This window comes from Macrobrachium rosenbergii, chromosome 15 (genome assembly GCF_040412425.1).
Source record: "Macrobrachium rosenbergii isolate ZJJX-2024 chromosome 15, ASM4041242v1, whole genome shotgun sequence".
NCBI lineage: Eukaryota > Metazoa > Arthropoda > Malacostraca > Decapoda > Palaemonidae > Macrobrachium > Macrobrachium rosenbergii.
Genome location: NC_089755.1, coordinates 19,272,817 through 19,300,670, shown reverse-complemented (window position 1 = coordinate 19,300,670; position 27,854 = coordinate 19,272,817). Strand labels below are relative to the sequence as shown.

Here is a 27,854-nt window from a genome sequence, read left to right as displayed (position 1 = left end):
GGAGCTGTACGCTGAATAAATTAGAAGCGTAGTCCGGGGTTAGAAGATTCATTGTGAACGTATCTGTGATATCTGTCTCCCGGAAATGCCTCAGCGGTTTATTTTCAAAACAAGCCTGTTGATGAGAGGGCTACATTCGGAGCACAAGGGGTAGGAAGCAGGGCTCTCAAAGAGAGCACGGTAAGACCCACAGCTGGCGTGAACTTGGAATTCTCCGCCTGCCACTCCGTTAGAGTTCTCAACGGAGACGATGTGCCCAGCCCCTAGCGAAGATGAGGGCTCACTTAGGGATCCTGCCAGACAGATGCCATGCTCCTTCTGACAGTCTGGCAAAACCCGGATAAGGGGATACCAGGCCGGAAGGGAAGAAATGCCTTTCCACCAACCTCCGTGTGCCCACACCCCCGATAGGAGGGTGCCCTCATGCTGGAAAGCATAAAGGGTTAGGCGCCAAGGTTCCCCAGACTGGAGGGGAAAAGAGGTGGAGGTGTCCGGAACCATAGAATTCCGGAACGGAGCAGGAATTAACAGGTGATCCATTGACAATGAGTCTTGAGATTAATCTCTTGGGATTTAAGCTCCTGGGAAAGGGAAGGCACGGACCATAAGGTAGATAGATAGTTTGATAGGTTGACAATGACCCTCAAATCGAACTCCTTATAAGGAGACCCGTAAAAGAGTCTTCAACAAAGGAAGGAGGGGGTAACCGCCTTGCTTTGCTTGGGCCGTGTCCCTTTCCAGAAGATGAGGCCAAACTCGTAGACGGCACCGGATTAGAGATCCGAGACGTCCTCGAGGGGGCCCCGGAGCGGGTCTTCTTGGTTTAAAAAAGGTTCTTTTTTAACTGATTTCACCTTAGGGACGGTAGACCAGGAACCGTCGAAAAGGGATGAGAAGCTAACGAATCCCCTAAAGGAAAAGTTTGCCTCACCTAATTCCGAGCTAAGTGGAAAAGGTTTGCCTCAATTATTCTCGCACCTACTTATCGCTCCGGGACGATGTTCACAGGTTCGAGAACGAGACAGAAGGCCGCAACGTCTTCAGAAAACTCTCCGTAAACAGTTAACTTGAAGCGAAGAGTTACGAGACTTGCGGCCGGCCTCCAGGAGGGGGAAAAATTAGGACCCCAAACACCGGAGGAGCAACCATTAATAAGTCATATGAGACGGAGTTTGGCGAAGGAAAAACCGATAGGTGTATATAAAACCTACCGATTTATCGAGAATCTTGCCCGGAGACAGAGTTTGGCGGAGGAAATCGATAGGCGTATATGAAACCTACCGATCCACCGAGAATCTCGCCCAGAGAGAGCCCAAACACCGAAAGAGCGACTATTAATAAGCCACATGAGGCGGAGAACCGATAGGTTTATATGAAACCTACCGATTTATCGAGAATCTCGCCCGAAGATGGAGTTTGGCGGAGGGAAATCGATAGGCGTATATGTGAAACCTACCGATTTATCGCCGAAAGAGCGACTATTAATAAGCCACATGAGGCGGAGCTTGACGGAGGTAAAACCGACAGGTGTATATGAAACCTACGGATTCATCAGGTAGCCTGCTCGGGAGAGCATAGCGTACAACGCAATCTGCCGGGTGCCAAACGACTAATAATAAGCCAAATGAGGCGGCGTTTGGCGGAGATAAACCGACTGGTGTAAATAAAACCTATGGATTCATCAAGTAGCCTGCTCGGAGAGAGCATAGCGCGTACTAACAACCTTCCGAGCCAAGAATAAGTCACATGAGGCGGAGTTTGGCAGAGACGAAACCGACAGGTATATATAAAACCTACGGGTTCATCAAGAAGTCTGCTCGGGGAGAGCATAGCATACTTCATAACCTTCCGTGCCAAACTATAAATTCTCCAAAACAGACTGCGCACCGGAATGGGAACTATAGACTCCGTGATCGCTGGCTTGTTGCAGGATAGCGGAGCATTCCTGCACTCGACAAAACAAGCTGAAAACGTATGAGAATGGGCATGGTGGAACGGATGCCGGAGCAGAGTACCGTAGCAGCGACTTAGCCTAGTCAGACCAGGAAAACCCCCGGAGAAAACCGGAGAGAAAACCGGGCTAACAGGACAAAACTCATAGACATAAAAACAGAGTCAACGGAACATTCCGAAGCGATCATGTTTGAACAATATGTGACGGAAACAAACAAAGTGGGAAGGTTATGAACTGTTCGGAAGTGGGCGCACTCAGAGCCAAGAGAGGAAAACCCCCGGAGGAGGATATCCTGAACGAAGTGATAGCGGTGGGGGGAATAAACGCCGACGGCTAAACACTAAAATCGCCAGAGCAGTCAGCAAGGAGAGCGCCCAACAAGATAACGAAACACCGAACAGGTAGTAGCAAAATGGAGGGGGAACGCCGAAAATAAATAAAACAGAAGACAGTTAGGTGGAAAACGCTAACTGGCCTCGTATGAGATCCCAACAGTGAGGTGCGAACATGTAGGAAGCACCACGAAGGGAAACAATCGACGTAAAAGGAAGGGGGAAGGATAGGCCAGGAGGTTGGTAACCCAAAGTAGCGACCAGGGGTGGGACAGCACTCCCCGGGCGCCCAGAGATTCTCATAGATCCCCTCGCTATGTGAGCTGTGTTGCACGACAAGAGCGAGAGAAAAGGGAGAGGAAGGGCAAAAACCTCTACGGCCAGGAGAGCAAAGAAAGGTAAAAGGAGTGTGAACAGGAGTGGGGAGAGCACTCCCGGTCACCTCCAGGTCCAGGTGGAGTGCCAACCGATGAGGTCAGACACACCGAGGGACAACCAATCAATGCAGAGGGAGGGGATGTAGGCTACAGCATAAAATAAGGATAAATTGCTCTCAAGCCTTGGAAAGTTAACAAACCTTGAAAACAAACCAAGGGGAGAGAGAGAGCAAAGGATAAAAGGGAGAGAAGGGGATTCTCGATACCACAAAATAATATATATATAGTCGGTAAAAGAAGTGTGAACAGGAGTGGGGAGAGCACTCCCGGTCACCATTGGTAAGCAACCCAAAGAAGAATTGAACTAGGATAGGCTACGCAGGTAAACCCTCGCTATTCCAGCTTAACTTATTAGGAACATTAGCCTAAGTGAAAAGCCGAAACAGGGAGAGGGTGGATGTAGGCAATATATCCAAGCCAAAACCAAACAAAGGGAAGCACCAGACATAAAACACATATGTACAGAACGAGATCACAGACATGAAACTCATACGTACAGATCGGGATCGTCCCCCTCTTAAAGATTTTTCCCCGAAGGGAAAAAGTGTTATAGCCAACCCCTAGGCTAACCTAACTGAGGCGATGCAAAGGAAGGAAGCCTAGGAGAGGGGTAAAGGCTAACCAATAACTCAAATAATGCATAATAAAACAAAAATTTTCTATAAGGTACATGTAGGAGGATAGGCAGGCCCAACACTACATGAACGTGAAGGGAAATGGCCGACCTCCAGTTAAATGAAAGTACCCCAAAATTAACAAAATTCAAAAGCATCCGAGCACAAGGTCAAAACTTAAATGTACCAATGAAAATCATGTTCCCTTAAGCTTAGAGAAGTGAGTCTAAAACGAGGCAAAATAAAGCCAAAATACGAAGCGAATAGGCCCGAGGGGGAACCACGTAGCCTAAACAGCAAGACAGCACTTGACCAGGAAGGGAACACAAAATTCACAAAATAAACAAAATTATAAAAACAAAATAAAAACAAAGTAAAAACCGTAACAGTACCAATGAAAATAAGATCCCCAAAGGCTAAGAGAAGTGAGGGACAAAATTAAGGCATAATGAGGCCATGATAATAAGCGAATGGGCTCGAGGGGGTAGCTCGTAGCCTAAACGCTCAACAGCACTTCTCGTAATGAAGCCACGATAAAAAGCGAATGGGCCCGAGGGGGTAGCTCGTAGCCTAAACGCTAAACATCACACTCGTAATGAAGCCATGATAAAAGCGAATGGGCCCGAGGGGGTAGCTCGTAGCCTAAACGTTAAACATCACTCTCGTAATGAAGCCATGATAAAAAGCGAATGGGCCCGAGGGGTAGCTCGTAGCCTAAACGCTCAACAGCACTTCTCGTAGTAAAGGGGTACAGAACAAACATAAAATTAATCAAACCCACTAAAGTTTGGAATCATTAATTGGTAAAATATCCCAAATAAAAAGGGATACTAATAAATAACACAAAACAAACATGCCGACCCAAGACCAAGAGAGGTCAAGAGACGCCGTGAGAGGAGATCGAGACGGGCGTTATAAATCCCTTTAATTATTAAACTAACGGAAAATAAGGAGCCTCAATCGCCTAAAAAACAATAAAACACTGGTACTCAAGTTGTTGAAGAAGAACCTTGCGAGGATGCCATAAAAATGCCAAAATAGAGCACAAAATAAGGATCACAACGAAATTACGTGTGAACGAAATCGCGTGCTAAAATGGAATGCGGCTAGTGTTGCCTTGTGTACAGTCCGCGAGTAGTGCATGGGCTTGTATCGGCACCTCTCTCGTTGGGACTTTTGACATTGGGAATCTTTATAGGGCAGGGTCCCGTGATTGTGACAATCTCACCCTTTACCATATACGACTCCATTTCTTGGAGCTCGCTCTGGGGGTAGTAACCCCAGCTTTACATTTAGCTTTTCTCTGGTATCTAGCAACGGAATTACCTAGAAATAAGTGCTGAATGGATTATTTCACCGGGTGACACGGGACCCCGATCCAGAAATTACTTTGGGAATGCAACTTATGCTCGTAACAAAAAATATGACAAAATAGTTATTCAGAATCCCTCATTTCAATAATCTGCCATAACAGTATGTGTTCGGTAATAATCAACTAACCATTTGTAATTAACATACATAACCAACTAAATATTAGATTTACAAAATACAATATGCTCATTACCACAGTCATTACTACATACTGTATAAGTTGGTACTTCAGTGCACACAACCCCTTGTAGGATTCAAATAAGTAAACCATTGACATATTTGGCACAGAAATAAAAAAAATTAATTGATAATAACAACTTGTGTTTAGTAAAAAATATAGTAAATATACACTTATTTTCCTAACACCCAAGGTACTACGTCATCAGCTGACATCTCTATCCTCAATCGTAAAAGTTAATGACAACCTATAATCAATGACTGATTTCTGGAATTTAGGCTGTAAAGCCAACCAGTGGGACACTTTCAGCAATTCAGCACTAAAGCTAGTGAAGAGAGGGAGTTCAAGTGGTTGGACAGCAAAGAGCTCCAAAAAAGTCAAGGGATGTAAAAGTGAAACTGGGAGAAAATTCCAGTTTCATTAAGAAGTACTAGTCAGCAAGTTTAGACAGCAAGACTGAAGAAAGCAAGCAGAAATGGAAGTAAAGCAAATGGTTAAAAAATATGTTTAGTGGAGTGCTTGCCAATAAGTGAGGGGGGGGGTTTCCCCCTATCTAGCGATAGTTAACATCCTTGTATGAGAGTTAAATGGCTGTTCCAGCTCGCGTTCACAAGCTAAATCCTATGTAAAAACTAAGGGTTTATATTTGTGTAAGAACAAAGTGGGTATAGCTAGGGGCCAAAGGTGCACTGTGAACACCCTTTAGTTATGCCTACACTGACAGCACTAACTCCCTACGGTAGACTGATAATCTTGTGATCATTACCCAATCATAACTTACTTGGAAGCCCAGTAACATATTTCCATCCCATATTAAAATACCAAAAAAATAGATATGGAAAAATAGACTTTCTTCACAAGACAAACTCCACCTTGTGATCTTTAGAGAGACTGCGCTAAAATCACTAAATATATAAAATTTACTTACCAACACCATGGACACAAAGCCTGATTTGTCATCAATTGTATTGTTTCCAGATACTATCTCTTAAAATCTTGCCCTCTAATAAATGACAAAGTTTCCAGATAGTATCTTAAAATCTTGCCCTCTAATAAATGACAAAGTTTCCAGATAGTATCTTAAAATCTTGCCCTCTAATAAATGACAAAATCGTAAAAATATAGATTTAACTATTTATCACAACACTGAAACCACTATATGATGAATTATCAGCAGAACTTGGGAAATAATTCATGAAAGTAAAAGTAATTGCATGGTAACCATAAACCTGAAGCATAACAAATAACACTGCAATTAATGAAATTTGACTGTCACAGATTAACTAGTAGGAACAAATCCTACTGAGTCGGCCTATGTACCACATGATCTTTGATGGCCTACCTTGTCTATTGTGTACCAGCCGACTTGCAACTGTCACCTTTCACAGGAAAGGAGAGACTGGAACTATGAAGGATGGCAGAGGAGGGTTACTCCCTTTATGAAAGCTATGGTCATTTGGTATTTGTTCCTACCGGGATACGAACATATGATTTCATAAATGGAGCCTTGCCCCTTGGAGGGAAGCTGATCATCCTGCTAATGGTTAGCAGGTGGGTGTGCCCCGGAGGGGCTGGAGTTACCCGAATGACTCCTCCCTCACACTCTCAGGCCACCATACAACACTTAAGACTATTACCATTGAGAAGCCAGCACCAGGTGCTTACCACATTCCTGCAATGCTCCACAAACTGCCCTGAGATTCAATAGTTGACATTTCATCACATGGATATAATTCACTGACTAAGGGGTTTAATTTCACTGAACTCTGGGAGACTTAACTTTTACTTGATGCTTCAGTTTTCTCATCTTCCTTTGTTCCAGATCACCAAGTTTGAGGTTCATCTCCAGTCATGGAAACATAACCTTGAAGAGACTCTTAGCACTCTAAGATAAGCAGATTGTGCTCGTAAGATTAAAAACAAGCCTTTGTTAACAAAGATCCTCAGGCAGCTGAGTTAGCAAAACTGAGACAATAGATCCGGCAACAGTAAGTACAACTCCTTACATCTAGCAATGGTAATAATGACTTTCACAAGCCACACATTAAAAGATACATTCCCTGTTGTCATAATTACAGCTTTATCGAGATGAACATGAAAAGTTACAAAGAGCACTGGATGAAAACCCAAATATGACTGTAAAGGCTTTTTTAGCAGAAATGGCACATGACATAGTTTATTGCCAGAGACCCAGGGATCTATATGCATGGCTACCACTTCTTTCCTTTGTCTGTTAAACATGACATAAATATCTGAAGCAACTAGGTTTACAATAAAAATCAATTTTGTTTTTTAAAAAAATTACAATTTTAGTTAAGTGATACTAATTACAGTGCATGTGGTTGTGTGTGCCTGAGTAATTCCTTATAAAACAGAACAAGAAAATAGAGCTGCAAATAAGAACGTGTATCCTGTACGCATACTCTTCAAACCTACAGAAATTTCACTCGCCATACAGCATTGTTTGAACAGTTATACGAGTATTTTCGTCCATAAGATCTTTTGAGTTAGAAAAAACTTTCTGTGCTAATTTCCTATGGTTTGCTCTCCTTGTTATCATTAATTCACCATACAAGTAAACACCCATCGACTGGTCGTTAAGCAAAAATCTTTCAACTTCGGATAAGTCATGGAAGCTGTGTTTTATCACAAGTTCACACCATCTGTGTCGAACATCAGCATTCATTTTTGTAATTTTATAATAAACAAAGACATTACTCAGAATTCTACTGTGTATTTTTGGCAGCTCCATTAAATATTCAAACAATAACACCACTTGGTCCGGAAACACTAACTGATATAACTCGCACTTTAGCTTTTTACCTGAACCCTTCAAAAACTGTTTATTGAACATCTCCCAGAAATGAAAATGTTCCAGTACTTGTAATGAAAGACTATTAGAAATGACTCCATACATATCAACTGTTTCCTTGTTTAACCCAGGCTGGTGAAGCCAGTTTTTTAATAAAAATTCTAAAGATATTTCTTCCAAAATTTTGGGGCATTTTGCAATGAAAAAGTTTAATATCTCCTCAGATAATACCAGTTGTCCGTGATAATGAACTACATACGCTCTCATCGCATTGCTAAATTTTTCTTTTCCCACAATTTTTGTTAGAAACTTGAGTAGGAAATAACCTTTAAGGTAGTGAATCTGCAAGAATGTTTTCTCAGGATTCAGTCCATCCTTCACATAACTGATGCCCTGTTCAACAAGACTTTCTCCCTGCATTGGTTGCAGTCTCTGAAGATCTTCATTTGAATTTTCAAGTTCACTTCGTAGGGTTCGGTACCTTAAGTGTGCTCTCAGATCTGCTAGTTCAGCTAGCTGAGTATGGGTCACCATCTGTAATATCAGAAATGCAAATTCCTAAATAAAAAAGAAAAACGTTCTATACATCTAGCAAACAAAAACACTTTTTTTCAATGTTACTTCTGCAAACAGTATGTACTCAAATAATAAGCAACCTCTTATTTTACTTAAGCTTCAACACACAGCATGATTAGATCAACAACTCTGAATCTCTTTAAATTGCAATCAAAGTAATCAATGGGTCGGTTTATGTGGCATTCTACATGACAAAAGTGTCTCTCATATAGCAGAGTTATGACCTGAAGATTAATAATAGGACTGCACCTTCTGGTGGAAAAGAACACAAGGCAGTTGCTCCAAATCGTGCTAAAATTAAGAATTCCTTGCTAATGAACCAAAATTGCAGAAAAATAACAAATTTTAAAAATAATCTATACTTTTCCTAATTATACAAACCTGAGGTCTTTACATAAGGAATATGCTTCAACGTGCTGGAAATGGCAGTTTAACTTTTAAATATGGTGGTTAGGTAGCTAACTACTGTCTGACTGGTGGGAGTCCCGCCTACCAAGATGGTAAGCATTCAACTTTGCCTTTCGGCCCAGGTATCAGAATGAGGGGTGGCATGAGGTGCACATTTAACTGTAAAGAACTCAGGTTTGTATGGTTAGAAAAAATACAAATTACTTTGAAGACCTGTCATTTGTTCCGACACAAAACACAAACCGTCGGTCTTTACATAAGGAAGACTTACTTCCTTGGAGGGAGGAATCTGAGTAAGTCTCTGAATTGACTGGTAGTTCGCCACACTTGGGTCTTCTTCCTGGTTGAGTAGATCAAGGAAGAGGGCCGTGCCTCCGACACGTTGATCAGAATATGGAAACTATGGAAACTGCTTTTACACTCATTCAAATGAATGAGTGTGAAAGTAATGTATAAGCATTGGGTTTGTTTCATTGCCAGGCCCTCTCTCCCCTTGCTAGAGAGAGGGCAGGAATTGCTCCTATACATCTATACTATATAATTAATAGAGTGGATGCTTGATTGTAAAACTCACACAATCTCTCTTTCGCAACCGAACACCTTAGGCGAGATGCCACCTGTCCTCTTAGAGGAGCCGGGTAAGCTACACAACTTGTTGAGCAGCCACCACAGGACCCAAGGACTTGTGGGCAATGTCCCAAAGGTAGAAGGATGTGAAGGTGGTCTGGTGTAACCAAACCCCCACCTTTAATACCTGAGGAACTGACAGATTCTTCCTGAATGAGAGGAATGGACCAATGGTGTTCTCACGTCACAGAGTATGGCCGTTTGATTGTCTCATGAAGCCAGAAGGAGACAGCCTTCTTGGACACCTCTTTCTTGGTCGAGCCAGTACTAACAAAGAGTCATCGACACTCAAGCCGAAGATGTCGAGTCCTCTTAAGGCAGTACCGCAGCACTCTTAACAGGACGGCGTAGCATCTCATCTGGCTCATTAGCAACAAAGTCCTCAAATCTGGCATCAGGGAATGACAGATTCTGAGTCTTCACTACAAAATCCAGTACGAAATCGAGCATAAATGATCCCCATCCCCTCAAGTATTTAACATCGAAGGAAAGTCCATGAAGTTTGCCTACTCTCTTTGCTGATGCCAGGGCAAGCAAGAAATTGGTCTTGAGGGTCAGATCCCTGTCTGACAACTCTCGAAAAGGATCGTATGGCGCACAAATTAGGCTCCTAAGAACGAGAATCACATCCCACTCAAGGGACCTGAGTTTCCCTGGGATGGCAAGATCTTTTGAATCTTATCATCAGCAAGGAAATCTCCAGCGAGGAGGAGATAGCCACACCTTTCAGGCGTAGGACTATGTCCAGGCCAACCCTATAACCTTTTACAGCTGAGACAGAGAAGCTTCTATTGGCAAAGAAAGACTAAGAAGTCTGCTACCTGCTGAATAGTGGCTCTGACCAGAGAGAGACCCTGTCCATGACACCAACCACAGAAGATGGCCCATTTCCCCTGGTACACAGCCACAGAGGATTGACAGAGGTACCCAGACATCTCTGTCGCTGTGGGACAAGAAAAACCTCTCGCTCGCAAGAGATTCTGGATAGTCTCCAGCCATGAAGTGCAAGAAACTCCACAGACAGGTGGTACCATTCTATGTGCGGTGACACAGAAGTTTGTGCCAAGAAGGAATCTCTCTCTGTGCCTCAGACAGCAGAGCTAGCAGGTCTGGATACCATGCGGCATGTGGCCATTTGGAAACCAACAGGGTCATTCTGAGATTTGGGGCAATCATTGCCTTGTTGATCAACCTGTGAGTCAGACATAACGGAGGAAAGGCGCATGTGTCCAGACTGTCCCTTGGGTGTTGGAAGGCATCCTCTGCTGCAGCCCATGGGTCTGGAACTATGGAACAGAACACTTGCAGCTTTCTGTTGTGCTGGGTGGCAAACAGGTAGATGACACAAGATCCAAATGTCGAACAGCCTTTCTGTGATGTTGTGAAGGGACCACTCTGTCCCTATCACTTAACCCTGGCAACTGAGCTTGTCTGCCACTACATTCCTCTTGCCTGGCATGTATCTGGCCGATAGCTCTACCGAGTGTGCTACTGCCCACTCGTACACCTGCATCGTCAACAGGTGTAGCGAAAGAGACACTAAGCACCCTTGCTGTTGACATATGCCAATACTGTGGTGTTGTCGCTCATCAACATCACAGAGTGTCCCATCACTCAATCCCAAAACTCTTGGAAAGCCAGGAAGGCTGCCTAGAGTTCCAGGATACTGATGTGAAGGTGCTTGTTGTTTTGGTTCCACACACCTGAAACCAGCATCTCCTCCAGGTGTGCACCCGCTCCCTCGGTCGAAGCATCTGAGAACAGAAGCATCTCAGGAGGGTGAGTGGTGCAGAGGCACTCCTATTACAAGGTTCCTGTCATCTAGCCAGCAGGCTAAGTCCTGTCTCACTTCCTCCAAGAGAGGAATGGGAAAGGATTTGGAGTCCTATGCCGGAGACCAGAACTCCTTCATTCTCCACTGAAGGGAATAAAGGTGAAGCCGCCCGTGAGAGACCAACTTCTCTAATGACAACAGGTGACTGAGAATGACTTACCACTGCTGAGTTGGTTACTCCTGCTGAGACAGGAACAACTGCTCCGTCTTCCTGAACTTGCTAATACGTGAGTCTGAGGGGAAGACTCTTGCTGCTGCATGTACTTATTAGCATGCCCAGGTGCTTTATCCCCTGCTTGGGAATGAGATCTTGAGATTTACCACAACCCCAGGTTGCGGCAAAACTCGAGGAGGAGATCTCTGTCCTGGAGCAACTGCGATTAAGAGCTCACCAGGACTAGCCAATTGTCAAGATACCTCAACATACATATCTCATGCGAATGGGTCCAAACTGAAACAAAGATGAACACTCACGTGAACACCTGGGGAGCGGCTGAGAGCCCAAAGCAGAGTGCCCTGAACTGGAGTACCACCTCCCCGAGGACAAAGTGAAGATACTTGCGGGAGGTCCACAGTAAGCATGAAGTCGTGTTACCCGATGGCTGTGAGTACTGACCTTGTCGTTTCCATCGTGAACCGAGTCTGGCGAATGAATTGGTTCAAGGGAGAGAGATCTATGACTGGTCTCCAATGCCCCGTTGCTTTATCTATGAGAACAACTCGGCTGTAAAAGGCTGGGGACCAATCTGGCACGACTTCCACAGCGCCTTTCTTCAGCATCACCTCTACCTCTGCTCAAAGGGCGAGGTCTTTCGATGAGCCAGGAACATATGTTCTGAACTGGACCGGATTGTTGATGAGGGGTGGATGAAACTTGAAAGGGAATAGACAGCCCTTCAGAAGGACATCTACTACCTAGGTCTTGCCTCCGTATCGCTGCCATGTTGCCCATTGGCTCGACAGACACCCCCCAACCAACGGCAGCATGTGGAGGGGAATGTCGACCCAGCTACCTCCTCTCTTCTCCTTTCCCTTGGCCCCTTTCGCCAACTGGAAGGAGGGTTGAAAGGGGCATGGCTGCACACCCTTCTTGGCATGGGCAGAAGAAGGCTGGGTGTTTCCCCAAGGATCCTTCAAAGCTGGGACTTCTTATGGGCCAAGGAAGTGCTAGCCTGAACCAAGGGTCAGGCCACAGTGGCACGAGAAGGCCCGGAGGTCTTAGCCACTGCCTGGTGAACAAGTCGGTTGTTATCTTCGACAAGGTGCTTGCTCACCCCAGCGTCTACCTGCTCTCTAGGAAAGAGAGCAGCAGATCCCAGCAGTGGTCCATTCTGTAAGGTCAATGCCAATTCAGGGCCCATGAACTTGGATATCTGAGTCAGGACAGTGTCCCTTCTCTTCAATACCATTTTTGCCCACAGCTTCACCGTCTGATGGGCCAGGTAAGTAATTGCCCTACCTCCAGACTGACACAGTCTCCTGAAGGTGGAATCCTCCCCTGGAGTTAGGAACCCAAGGAGGCGGCAACCTTGGGCACTGTGAAAGACCACAAGTCCAGCCAAGGGACTGCCTGGAATACTGCCATGGCAGTCGATTCCAGGCTCGCTGCTTCTTGCTGCGTGAGGGTGAGGATGATGCCCTCTGCACCAAGCTGCTGCAGTGAAAGACCTGGACTTAGACCAGGTCCGGGTCAACCTGTTCCATCAGCAGAGACCCCTCTAAGGGCGTGTAGCATCGCTCCTGTCAAGGCAGAGGAGGAGCAAGTAGCTTATCTGAGCGGTTGGAGCGAAGCAAACTCTCCTGCCCAGAGACCAGAGAGTTCACCTGTTCCAAAACCCCCTCTGTAAGAGTAGACCATGGCAAACCCACCGAAGCCTTGGGTTCCTTCTTTGGTCCACAATAAGCTTCGAGGCACAATGGACGATCCACAGATGTGGCCATGGCCCCTTCCAGAGATCGTTGTGCTGATCAGCACTACAATCTCTGCAGAAGTCCTCTGTATCCTGGGGGTGTCTGAGTCCTGGGGAAGAGGACCCTTGGGTCCTTCCAGGGCACATCCTCCTGATCTACTCTCCCTGCAGGAGGAAAAACCTCAGCAGAATCCTCAGATCCCTTCTCGACCACTTGGGCTTATGTCCGAGTTGATCCAAGGACCAAACCTGTAATGTAAGCCTTCGTGGTAGGATATCCCAATTGGAGACCCTTCCATTCAACTCACGCCTCCCGTTATAACTCCAGGAAGTTAAGGGGACAAGTGAGAGAGAAGGAGCACACTTTCCTGTCCTGTTGGAAGCCAAAGCCCCAGTAGAAGAGGAAAGCCATTGGCGATCGCCAACCCGTGATGGCTATGGCTACATGGGTTTAGCAGAGTGACCCGGTGCACACGGATGTAGCGGGGTGGTGTCCCTAGAAGAGAATGCAGGCTCAAGCGAACGTACACGAAGGCTGCTGCCGGGTTAGTGGGCCCGTTCATGCGAATGTGAATGAAGGCTGACTGAGGGAGAGTGATTGTGTACTCTCAGGAGTGAACTCAGGCCGTCCTCATGACATGCTCCAGTGTTCTTTGAGGCTGTGGCCTCCACACAAGAAGACTGTGTGGGGGACCTCCTCAAAGCTTCTCCAGTTGCGCAGACCCTCAAGTCAGCTACAATAAACCCCCAATATTTGCCGGGGATGCGTACCACACCCCTACCCCCCACGAATAGCTAAAATCCGCAAATACTTAAAACCCCTCTAAAAACACTTAGAACTGCCTATTTTGATAGTTCAAACAAAATAAATCTCTAAAAATGCTTATACCTGAGTATTTTAATACAGTAGTTTATCCCAAAATGCGCATTTAGTCATGAAAATGATATGAAAATACAGTAAATAGTGAATATTTCTCAGTGAAAAATACCGCGAATGGGCAAATTTTCTGTGAATAGTGTGTACTGTATATACATTCCACAGAGAAATCCGCGAATTGTGAGAACGCGAATACAGGGGGTTTACTGTACACCCATACGGGACCTTAGGCGAGTACTGGCAGGGGGTGAAGGAGCACCTGAATGCTTGTTCACCTTCTCTTGTGCAGTACTTGAACCTTCCTGTGGAGCTGACTCCGTGATGCTGGCTGAGGTGACTCGAGGTTTTGGCGAAACCTGAGAACCCAGGGAAACAGTCCTGCTCGGAGGGTCGCATATTCGAAGCTCCCGAATCACATCCAGGACGTTCAACGGTTGCTTCCTCTACCCAAGTGTCTGAAAAGACCCGGGTAGAGGTAGGCACTGTACCAGTCCTGGAGGGTTACTTCCCGGAACTGGTGTCAGGTATGTGGGTCCCCTTGGAGGCCCACTCACTCGATGCTCCGAAGTCAAGGTCTCTGCAAGACCCATGAAACACCCCCTGAGCCCATAGATCAGGGAGAGCAAACGAGAGATTCCTCTGTCTCCCCAGTGGAAGGAGGCAGCCCCATGGAAGCCTCATGACAGGACTTCTTCAGGGTGGGAGAAGCAACCTTCTCCCTCCTCTGGTGAGCTTTGGAAGAAGAAGGAGAGGAGGCAGCAGTAGATGATGAAGATGACGAAGATGATACCTTGCAACTCCTCTTCTTCGAATTCTTCTTAGACATATTCTTCAGGAAAGCATGGAGGAGCTGATCCCCTGATGGAAGAGGGAGCAGCAGACACAGCAGAAGGATGGGCTACTGCAGGGTAGACCATATAAGGGGCGTGAGGGGATGTATGGTCAACAACAGCAAGGGTCATCAAGGTCGGAGCATGCATCATTATACTGGTAGACATCTTATCCATGGCAGTCATCGTAACAGTAGTAGTGGTGACTGTTACAGTAGCATGAGTCACTGGGGGCATCATAAGGGTACGGGAAGTCCGCAGGTTACTCAATAAGCCCTGCACCGATGGAACACCTGAGAGGCCCCAAGAGAGCCAAGTTTCCCAGAGTTCCTTGGTCTCTCCTGAAGAAGCAAAAGTTGGGTTAGGGTTGGCAGTGTCCCTTCGCACCGAAGGGGATTCCTCCCCACCAGTGAATGGGGACTACCAAGCAGAGGTCATCCTGATCACCAGCCCCCCAATGCCAACTTCAACTTGACAAAGCTAGTGAGGATGATGAAGGGGAGATCACTCCTGTAGAAGTGACAGCAAGGCATGGGAGCCTTGCAGGGGGAAGGAAAGGGCAAGAACAACGCCTTGGAGGCCTTCTTCTTGTATTTCCTTCTCTGCGAAAACTTACCCATTCCAAAGGTGACCAAACACGACACTCATCACACACAGAATATTGGTCACAGTCAAGCCCTCTGCAACTAGTACAGAGGACATGAGGGTCAACATCAATAGGGAAGCGGTAGCGATTGCATGGTTTTGAAGCAGTGCCATGGCAGACACACTGAGCACCACCCTTCCACTCACGCTTTGATGATACATGTGTTTGCATAACACTATACAGTCATACCTCGAACTTACGCGAGGTTAGGTTCTGGAGCCCCTCATGCAAGGTGAATTTTCGCATAAGTTTGGCATGGTCTTTAAAAATGCTAATAAATGTTTATTTCCTGAGTTTAAGTATTAAATATGACCCTAATCATGCTCCCATAGTATTAAGCTAACTTTTATATGAACTAAAGTTAGTGTAATTTTATTTGAAATTTAGCTTATTACCCTTAAAAAAGAAATACAGTAAATGGTTGACATACAAACTGAGTACTGCACAGTTTCATAATAGCGCATTTACAGTAGGTGTGTATGTATACTAATGTTACCCCTAATTCATGGGAGGCCGTTTTCTTTTTCACTTAAAGTAAAAGCCGTTTTCTTTGCGTCACTAGGCAAAACGTCATGAGTCACAGTCATAACAAAGGTACAATTCCATAAAATATCAAAAACATGTACATAATGTTCGTAGAAGGTAGTACAGTACAGGTAAAATTCAATCAATTTAAAATTATATACTGTACAGGTAATGACGTACAGAGAAATAATAAGTTGTAAAAATACATTTGAGCGCTAACTACGAGAGAGAGAGAGAGAGAGAGAGAGAGAGAGAGAGAGAGAGAGAGAGAGAGAGAGAGAGAGAGAGAGAGAGAGAGATACGTACGCATTAAAAATATTTGGAGTGTAATAAAAATACAGTACGTATGGGTACTCACCAGTGATGAATGTTGATTTGAAGGTGATGATGAATAAGCTGTGCAGTCCGAGGAATGACGATGATAAGACTGCACAGCATACTTGAGGAGTTACAGCTCCTCAGAGTCCTCCTCTTCAGACAGAGGAAACTCTTCTGCCAGGGCTTCTGTACTTCTTTTGTATCATATTTATGTGCAAATATATAAATACAAATTTTCCATTCAGATTTTACACCTAAAAACACGTAAACTTATAAAATAGTACTTCAAAAATTAAACACAATTTCTGCAGGGGTATCATCTTTGAAAAGTGCAGTAACTTTGTGAATGGGTATCACATCTTGTAAAAGTACGCCAACTGAACGTGCTGTAATTACATGCACATACAGATTGCACCAGCACTTTTCTCCGGGGTTAACAAAGTAATTTTCAAAGAATGACACTTATACAACTTTTAGTTGCATCTCTGATATTACATTAACGAATTCGTTTTATCAAACGAGCGCGACTGAACAACCTCATCTTGAGGTCATGTAAAGACGTCCTAGTGACAAAGACTTTGTATGATATTTATGTTTAAAAATATAAATATAAATTTTCCATATCAATTTTACAGTTAAAAGCATGAAAACTTATACAGTCACCGCAAATAGAAATCGGACCTACTTGGCAACTGGTAGCATAAACATGGTTATCATCAAGGAAATAAATAAAACAAACATAATAGAGAATAGTAGCACCTATTTTAATATTTAGTCATATTCCCCTTGGCTTTAAGAACAAGTTTGAGTCGTTTAGGCATGCTGTCAGCCAGTTTCTGGAAGTATTGCAAAGACATTTCATTCTCCCAGATTGTGGTGATTTCTTGTTGCAGGCGCATGAGGGATGATGTGTTGCACGACTGAAGCTTCTTTTTCATGACATTCCACCCATTTTCAAATGGGTTGAGGTCAGGACTGTTACCAGGCCACTGTAAGACCTCAATATTGTGATCAGTAAGCCACTTGGTAACTTTCTTGGCCTTATGACATGGAGCACCATCGTGCATGAAGACAGTGCAGCCGTGAGTCTCATATGAAGGCAGGAGGTGATCTTCAAGAACTTGAATGTAGTGGTCAGAATTCATTGTAACATTTTTTGGGAGGAAGTGCAATCCTCCACGACCTCTTAAACCACTGAAACATCCCCAAATCATGACAGATTCGGGGTGCTTGACGGTGGCAACTGTGTAGGCAGGGTCGAATCTGCTGACTGAAGATGGCCATCTTACTGTGGTAGAACTGCCCTGAATACACTGGAATGGTGATTCATCTGACCACATGACCTTCCTCCAGTCATCAGCTGTCCAGTGGATGTATTTCTTGGCGAAATTCAGTCGAGTTTTCTTCATACGATCTGTAAGAAGAAGTTTGCGTGCAGCACGGCGGATGGGCAGCTGGAGGTCCTTCTGGAGACGGTGTTGGATGCAGCGGATTGATACATCTTTTAAGAGGACTGGGTGACTTGTTTTTAGCTGAGAAGCTGTAAGACAAGGGTTTTTACGTAGTTCTCTCACAAGAAGATGATCAGTGGCCTTGGAAGTCTTCCATGGGCGTCCAGGATAAGGTTTTCTTGGGGGAATGACGTTGGGTGGTAGGTCACAAGCGGCAGCCAGCAGCAACATTACGGTTGACTTTGCTTGGCCAGTACATCTACAGATTTCTTTAATAGGCACTTTTTCTTGCCTCCAGACTAATATGCGAGCCTTCTCCTCCTTATTCATGTGTGCATGACCCATATTTAGGGAATATATAAAGAATTAAAAGGCAAGAAGTGCTCCAGTCCAAATACTGGGATCTTGGGGGCAGAGCAAATCAAAGCAATAACCTTTCCATTTGCTGTCTGGGTCAGCACTGAGTCCTGAGGCACACCTCCCACACACACACTAGCACAGGAGAGTTGCTAGATATCACCAGCCAACTCTAGCTCAAACCATAGGGCGGGAAATGCAAATAGATTTCGGACATCTAAACAGTGGATTCTTATGGGTTAGGTCCGATTTCTATTTGCGGTGGCGGTAAATGTACCGTACTGTACTTTAAACATTAAACAAGCATTTTCTGCAGGGGTGTCATCTTTGAAAAGTGCAGTAACTTTGCAAATGGGTACCACATCTTGTAAAAGTACACTAACTGAATGTGCTGAAATTAACTTTCCATCATATTTATGCATGTACAAAGATAAAAATAATACATTTTTCATACAGATTTGACACATAAAAGCATGAAATGCATTTTTCATACAGATTTTACACATAAAAGCATGAAAACTTATAAATTACTTCAAAAATTAAACATAACTACTTTTGCAGGGTTTCTCAAGAATTTTGCATGTCTGAAAAAATCGTGTATGCCAATTAGTTAGGTTCCAGTGAAAAGTTCATGTGTGTGTGAATTCGCGCAACTCGAATCGTGTAAGATCGAGGTATGACTGTAATCATAAACACACAAACAAAACCAAAGGTATATGTTACAAGCAAACACAGATTGATCCTACAGGGAAAAATAGAGGAAGACAAAGCGAAATGGTAGGAAGGGCAGAGAGTAAAGCAACAGCTCTTCATCGCGCAGCAGCCGAAAGCAAAGTGAATGCTTACAGTCTGGGTGTGTGGGACTGCCACCAGTTGGACAATAGTTAACTACCTAATCACTTTGTTTAAAAGTTAAACACTTGTTTCCAGCTGCGCTGAAGCATATTTCTTATGTAAAGACCAACGGTTTGTATTTTGTGTAGGAACAATTGTTCATTTAAACTATAATATACCATTTACATACGCCCTACTCAAGTTGTCAATTGCATTAACAAAGATGTGAATATTTTTACTAAACTAATTTTGGATGAACTCAGTGACAAAACTAGAGATGAGTCTGAATATAACTAGATCATTAAAAAAATATTTAGAATCATGTTTTATAAGCAATGAAAATCCTGAAGGTCCTGAGAATTCTGTAATAAACTTCTGATTCCAGTACACTAAATTTTATTTGACGCACTGTGGTATTATATGGTAAATTTTTTATATTGTGGCAGCTGTTTGTCCTCAAAGGATCTACTCTCATGGGTCCATTCAGGCTCCATGATAGACCAATCAATATAAAAGAATTCTCTCCTAAGTTAGTCTAGGCCACGTAAAGTCCCCTTGACACTTGGAGTATAGGACCCAAAGATAAGAAGGGCTCTTTTCTCTTATCTACGGCAATTACTTAGGTTCGTTCCTATGTCAGCCTGCGAGAAGAAGTGACTATGACACGTATACAAGTGCCGCCATCTTGACGACACATAACTGGACAGACCGGGGAGCCATTGCTCTTGATTGGTCCATGCAGGAAAAACAATTTCAATTATTATCATGTACCAAACAAAGAAGCAAGTTAAGTGCTTAGTTTTTAAGTCCCAGTGAAAGTTTTAGTTTTAAAAAACTTTTTAGCTGGTAGTTATTTAGTGTGTGAGAAGCCGGAATCTGGCTTCTCTCACCAACTCAAAATTACGCGTGTGAATTAAGCAATGTGTAATTATACCTAAGTACAATTTCATAGTAGTGGTGTTCTTGAAGGTCGTTAGTATAGACCCCTTTTTACTGTTTTAGGCTACCTAATGCTAGGCTAGGTCCAAATTTAGATTTTGACATGCGAGAAAATAGATTCACTCTCGTCAGCTGTACAGTAGTTGCTTTTAACTAACTGACCCTTCACTTCAGTCACGCTAAGCCATAACAGGCTTTTAACCATGTTCATTTTCCAAATCTTAAGGTTAGTGAAACCAATTGTTTGGCTGTAGTGATGGGTCTTTTGGTGAAAATGTTCCCCAATTATCATAGATATAAGGGAACTTTTATCAGACCATAAGATGTTTTTTCCATGTGGAACTATTTACAATAGATATTGCTCCGCCGACGGCAGCAAAGAAAGAAAAAACATTTACAATGTCTGTTTACTTTTGTAATTATTAAACTTTTACGTTTTCATATTAAGGCCAATAAAAGTGTACTTAATTTATTTACCTAGCTCATTAAAAAATTTTCCTGTGGCAAAATATTTTCATTGAAGCACTTTCTTATGTAGCCTGTACTGTAGCCTTAAATGTGAGTTACAGTAATTTAGGCTGGATAAACAGTTAGCTTGAGTGACATAGCATTCAAGAATTTACTTTCAAGACAAAACTTATGTAGTAATTTTATAATTTAGTTAATGACTACTGCAGCTACGTTCTTGTGTAGCCTATAGCCTTAAAAGTGGTTTGTAAAAACCCAGGCTAAATAAACAAATTAGTTTACAGTATACAGATAGCTTGTATGGAGTAACATTCAAGAATTTACTTTTAAGGCAAAACCTATGTAGTAATTATATAAATTAATAAATGACTACTACTGCTACTTATAAAGCCTATAGCCTTAAAAGTGATTTGTAATAGCCTAGACTTGATAAAGCAGTAGCTAGGCCAGATAAACAAATTGCTCTACAGTATACAGTTGGCTTAAGTGTGTAATATTCAGAAATTTACTTTGCAAGGCTAACAGTATACTGTACAGCAATATGGTTACATAGTTGTGTCAAGATTAGCCTAATTTGTTAGTGGTGACAAAAAATTTAGTACATCTGACATTTGAGTGTACTATCTTTATCAGTGGTTCTCAACCTGGGGTTCGTGGACCCCTAGGGGTCTGCAGAGGTAATCCAGGGGGGCCACGAGCCTGAAGTCAAAATTATATACATATATATACATATATACATTAAAATATAATATATTAATTTTACTTACTATTTTATGCATTTAACATTTGAGTGTGAAACTGACATCTCAGAGACTTTGACTATCACAGTATGGTAAGACCAGATCTTTATATAAACATGTCCAGTACAGGTTTGAGCTTTGACAAGTTCTCGCCATATGTATGGTTGGAACGTTTTGAAACTTCTGAACAGACAATGGCATTCAGGGTTAGGCTGATGTGATTGGAGCAAGTCCATAGTCAGTGCGTATATGTTTGTTTGATTACTAAACTTTATATTCAGCTGCACCAACTACATCAGTGACCAATTTATTGTGAATATCAGATCATACGATGGATAGGTGGTTAAAAACCGGAAGCACGTTAAAACGAGACAATGATGACACAGAAGAGGAAAGTGCAACAGGCTCAAAAGAAAAAACACAGACTCATCAACCAAAGTGTAAAAACCGTAAATATCTTGAGGAATATACTGTACATCATTTGGATTTATTTGTAGGGGCAGTGAAGGTGAACAAAAACCACAGTGTGTTCTCTGTTATGAAATTTTGTCCAATGAAAGTATGAAACCAATCAAACTTCACCAACATTTTGAAACGAAGCATAAAGAATATACAGGCAGTCCCCGGTTAACGGCGGGCTCGGTTAACAGCGATCTGGTTTTATAGGGCATGTCTGGTGACGAAAATCGGCAATTTTCGACGCTGAAAATCGGCAATTTTCGGCGCCGAAAATCGCCGTTTTCCGCTTATCAGCACTGATAATTGGGTATTGGCGCCGATACATACCTAACAGAGGCGCCGATAACCAAAAATCGGTGCTTTTCGGCACCAATAACCAAAAATTGGTGCTTTTCGGCGCCGATAACCCGCGAAAATCACCAAAAAAACCCCGAAAATCGCCGATTTTCGGTTATCATCACACCCTCAGAAACAGAACCCTGCCGATAACCGGGAACTGCCTACCAACATTCCTTTTAAATATTTCCAAAGAAGATGGCAAGAACTTCTTTCAAGACAAAATGTAATAGAAAAATAGCAATTGGGTGTGATAATAAGAATGCTGTGTCTGCTTCGTATGATGTGTCTTTTATAATAGTAAAAAGTGGAAAACCACATACAATAGCAGAGGAACTAATTCTACCTGCTGCCAAAGCAATTGCATCTAGAATGCATGGAGACAAAATATTGAAGTGTTTTGATCTCATTCCATTATCAAACTCCACAGTGAAGCGCCGAATAGAGATGTCTGAAAATGTGAAAAATCAGCTAGTGAAAAGAGTGATTAAAAGTCAGTACAGTATTATTCTTTGCAATCAGATGAAAGTACGAACATTTCTGTGCTGACTTGCATTCGTAAGGTAAGAATTTGATGGTACAATTAGTGAAGATTTTCTCTTTTGCCCATCACTGCCAACTCATACTACAGGTGAGAGTATTTTTAATTGCTTGAATGATTTCATAATTACTAAAGAAATTGGATGGTCAAAGTGTGAGAGTCAGTACTGATGGGGCTCCTGCCATGTCGGGAAAGTACAAAGGACTCGAGGCAAAGATCCAAGCTATGATACTAAATGTCAAATGGACTCATGCTGCTGCATACATAGAGAATCATTGGCAGCAAAAAAGATGCCAGAAAAATTGAAGACAACTCTTGATGAAGCAGTGAAAGTAGTTAGCTTCATAAAAGCTCATCCCTTATATTCCCATATTTTTAGAGTTCTTTGTGATGAGATGGGCAGCGCCCATGAACAACTGCTCTTGCATTCTGAAGTGCGCTGGCTGTCTCCAGGTAAAGTACTTACCCGCATATTTGAATTACATGATGAAATAAGACTATTTCTTCAGGATAAATAATTTCATGGGATAGAGTGGTTTGATGACTTTTCCTGGCTAGCTACTGTGGCATATACAGTATGTTGGATTTGAATGACCTAAATTTGAGGCTTCATGGGAAATCCATAACTACTTTTAAAGTTGTAGAAAAAGTGGAAGCCATGATCATGAAATTAGAATTGTGGTCTGAATGCCTGCAGAGTGGTGTTTGAATCCTTTCCAGCACTTCGTGACTTTCTTGAAAATTCTGAGGATGATATCCCTGAAGAAATAAGTAGCCTTTTCACTCAACATTTGCAATGTTTAAAGACCAGTTTCACCCCGGCCGGATGATGAAGAGTTAGAGGAATTTATTTCTGGTACTAGAAATTAATTTCTCGCTATAATGTGGTTCGGATTCCACAATAAGCTGTAGGTCCCATTGCTAAGTAACCAATTGGTTCTTAGCCACGTAAAATAAGTCTAATCCTTTGGGCCAGCCCTAGGAGAGCTGTTAATGAGCTCAGTGGTCTGGTAAAACTAAGGTATACTTAACTTTTTTTTTTTTAAAGACCAGTTTCAGGGATTATTTTCCTCCTCATGATGCCAATAACAATTGGATTAGGGATCCATTTCATGTAGGAGTAAAAGGTATAAAAGAATTAACAGCAAAAGAAGAAAATAGTCTAGTCGAACTTTGTGACACTTCCCTAAGGTCAAGTTTCAGTCGTTATGACTTAGCAGACTTTTGGTTAAGTGTGAAAAATGAGTACACAGAACTGGCAACTAAAGCCCTGAGATATTTATGTGAGCAGGCCTTCTCTCAGTTAGTGTATATAAAATCCAAGTATAGAAATTGGCTAAATGTAGCTATCTGTCATTAAACCTGAAATCGAAAATTTGGTATTAGCCAAGCAGCATCAGCCATCTCATTAAAGGATTCAATGAGAAATAATTTTTTTCCTCTTCTGTATTTCTTGTATTTCCATTTATTGGTTTTCTTATTTTGCATAATTATTCAGCTACATACATCTTTCTTTTGATAAATATAATAACATGGTTTAATTTTTAGTTTAATAAAGTCATCATGTTAAGTTGACAGACCTTTCAATATCCTGGGGGCTGTGGGAAAACCCATTTAGATAAAAAGGGGCCTCGGTAGTGAAAAGGTTGAGAACCACTGATCTATATAACGATTATAGATAGTTAGTACCAAGTAGTTTCTAATAAAAACTTATGTTTTTTATAACTACAGGGCTGCTATTATGCAAGATCCACAGATTAAGTGTGCTGCAGCAAATTGCTTGGTTCACTTTTCACCAGTGGGTACGGCCCATACCACCTGCCATGTACATAGCCCTTGCAGAAATAAATGGGAATATGGCTGGTCACCAGATTTGTGTGAAATTTGCAGCATGCTCTTGGTAACAACTTTTAAGAATGAAATAGCTTGCTTTAAACTGTCTTGCTGGGTCCTAGGGTTCAGTAGGGGTACATAAAGGGGAGCTCATACCTTTCTGGCAGAACTCTGGCAAAAAAAGGATTTTGACAAAGGAAAAATCTATTTCTGGAGAGAGGCCCGTGTCACCCGGTGAAAAAGTCCATTCAGCACTTATTTCTAGGTAATTCCGTTGCTAGATACCAGAGAAAGCTAAATGAAATGCTGGAGTTACTACCCCAGAGCGAGCTCCACTAGATGGAGTCGTGTATGGAAAAGGGTGAACTACAAAAACACGGAACCTTATCCTATAGAGATTCCCAATGTCAAAAGTCCCAACGAGAGGTGCCGATACAAGCCCATGCACTACTCAAGGACTGTATACAAGGCAACACTAGTCGCATTCCATGTTAGCACCCACCCCACTAGAATGATGTTTACCATGGGAGGGAGAGAATGAAAAACAGGGTGGGTCACCGGGTGACATCGGGCCCTCTCCAGAAATAGATTTTTCCTTTGTCAAAATCCTTTTTCTGGATCAGGTCCCGTGTCAGTCGGTGAAATAATAACAGAGAAATAAACATCATTCTTATGCTATTAAAGACTTAAATAGAGACGTTGAAAACTAGGAGAATTCTACCCTGAACATTAGTAAGGTCCTCTAAATTCATTTAATGAAAATAATGTAAGTGGTCACCGTCTAAGATCATGAGCTTAGAATTGAACCTGAATAGGCTTGTATTAAGAAAATACTTTCTGCCTAATAGCAGACCCAATGACAGTACCCCCCCCTTTTTTTTTAAAAGAGAGGATCTGACAAAATTGCGAGGTCCTGTCTAAAAAAGCCTGTAAGGAGAAAACTGGGCACAGAAACAGACCTTGTAAAAGGGGAGTACTTTCCAAGGTGACCACCGAAAATGAGGCCCTTCAATTGTAGATAGAAAGTTAGGGTGAGGAATTCGCAACACTACCCCTGATGAGGGGAAACCAAAATGATTGGTTCCGCTAGACAGGGCAGACAGTACAGGAAAACTAACACTAGAAGCTAAGCTGATTAAAAATTTTGGATCTTCCCCAACAAGGAAAGGTAAGAACAAGATGATTGTTGGTTACCGAAGCTAACTCCGATACATTACTCAAAGACCAGGAAACCGAATGTGGACGGAGTACTGGTCTTAGACGAACACAGACCTTAGGGATGAAAGTTAAGAGCCTGTGAGTCTGGTTCCAACAAAACACTTTCCTCAGGGCCAATGCGGCCGCATTATTACTGTAGCTTCGAAAACTATGTGAAGAGTGCTAGTTACTTAACTGCAGCACCATACTGCAGTAGAGTAGGATCCCTTGACTGATTTTAGGAAAACAGTAATAACAGGACCAATATCAGTTTCCTCCTAAACTGTAAGATTCACAAAGACCACAAAGCCAGGGCATCAGAGCTTGAGGGGGCTGACGCAGGCTGAGTTTATACCAGACGTGACAGCTTGATAGTGTGTGTGGCTGAATTGGGTTGCAAACAGACCTACTTCCAGGTCCAGGAAAAGGTCACAAGACTACCTGAATGACGCTCCGTCTAAGGACTATTCCGACACCAGGGGGGAGGCCCTGGATAGGGAAAAGGTAGTGACCTTTTGGACCCCTACGAGAAGGGTGGCAGACAGAGGCACTTGTGGCTGTTGGTTATGGAGAAGAATGAACCATAACCTGAATGAAGCAACTCGAATCCGAACCCACTGATTACGCAGCGCACTATTGCTGTTTTGTTCAGAACCAGCCTAAAATGAAACCCCTTGGGAGGAAGAAGTTTCCCAAGGACAGGAAGACTGCCACAGCCCTCCAAAGCATTGATATGGAACTGCCGGAACGTGACCGACTAAGTTCCATGTACTTCATGGGGCCAAAAAATATCCACCCCACCCGCCCAGAGAGGTGACGGTGTGGAATACTGAGGCCAGAGGGGAAAGCTGGAGAGGAACTGACTTCAATAAGCACTTGACAGTTGTGCAAGGCCGGAGGCCACTATTCAAACAGGAGGAATCAGGAAGACACGTCCCTGACTCCGCCATACCCTGGTTAAAAACTCCAGCTTTGACTTCAGAAGGAGAACCGTCACTGAAGCAAACTGGAGAGAGCCCAAGACCTTTTCTTGGCCACGGCGAGAGGTATGCTTGAGTTGATGAAATGATAGGTCGCCCTTGCTATCTCTTTCCTCTTCCACTGGATACACAACTACTGAAGGCTACCCTCCGGAATCAGGTGGGATTCCTTCCTGTTTACTTAGAAGCCCAGAGACTCTAGAAAACCGATTATAATGACCGGCACCCTCAGACAATTCCCGACGCTGGGTGCCCAAATGAGCCAGGCAACTAGATATGCGGCTAGCATAACCTTCTAATACCGGAGCTGCTGAACTACGGTATTGTTCAAACTGGCAAAGACTCTGGAGCTGCATTGAGGAGGGCATGAACCTGAAGGGGTACGCCTGCTCCCCGAGTCTGAATCCCAAGGAGGGATAGAACCTTTCTGCAACCAAGATGTGAAAGGAAGCGTCGGAAAGGTCTATAGAGGTGGTTAAGGCTCCACGGAGCAGTAGGATCCGAACCCACAAGACTGTAAGCAACCGAGACTTGCCGCATTGAATGAGAAAAATAAACGGGACACGCCCGGAAAAATTTTCCAGTGGAAGGGAACTTCCTTGGCAGACTGAAAAAAAAAGCCTGACAGGCCATTCACAAAGACCCCCAGAACTCTGGCCGGAAGCTGACTGAACCTGATTGGGGGAGGGGGACAAACAGTCCAGCTCCACCCCGGGCCTTGATAACTATACCCTGGGCCCAGGGACTGAAGTTCCAGTGGCCCCGAAAATGGTACAGCCACCCCCCCATATGAGAAATACTACAGGGAGGAGGCTTGATTGTCTCCCCTGAAGCGTATGTCTTCCCAATTTCTCGGAGAGGAGCAGGATGCTTCCCTGCTCCTATGATAACCCCGAGGGTCAGAGCCTCTGGCAGAATGTCTAGTGAAAATTATTTCCTTGGGTTTTCGATGAAGCAAAGAAAACTCCGGCGGAGGCACATGGGGGAGGCAGAGACACACGGGGGTGTTACAAGGGGCTGATGTGTTGGCTGAACCCGCACACATCGAGGTGGAGGCTGGGAGTGAGAGGCTGACGGCTGTCCAGGGGCAGAAACCTGAAGAGCCCACACCACTGCCTGAGCAGGGGGGCGCTTGAACTACATGAACTTCTTGCCGGACTTGGGATAGGGCCCGGCAAGATCAGATTGTTTCCGCTCGTAAGGTAGACACCCACGAGAACGGAGGCCCTGAGTAACAATAGTAGCCCCGGACGGACCGTAACAACGCCCACCTGGGGAAAAGATTAATTCTCCAGGTGAAACTGTTCATAAGATTTTTCGGCCCAAGGCGGAATGTGCCTGGCGAAAAAGTGTTTTCAGCTGTCCAACCGGACTGATGAAATAAAGCGGGACCTGCAGAAAACCTGACAAGGGAGATTTTATCAGGACCCGAAACAACGAACAGCCAATATATACCACAGACATTGTTTC

General features: G+C 43.5%; 1 protein-coding gene across 1 annotated transcript in view; it reads right to left on the bottom strand.

Annotated features, from left to right (window-relative positions):
• Positions 1-4,352: 4,352 nt before the first annotated feature.
• Positions 4,353-27,854, bottom strand: part of LOC136846452 (aminopeptidase O-like) — a 130,532-nt gene continuing 107,030 nt past the window's right edge. The window contains exon 4 of the mRNA XM_067117227.1: positions 4,353-8,232. Coding sequence (XP_066973328.1) covers positions 7,330-8,232 — 903 coding nt within the window. The 3' untranslated portion in view covers positions 4,353-7,329. The remainder of the gene's footprint in view (positions 8,233-27,854) is intronic.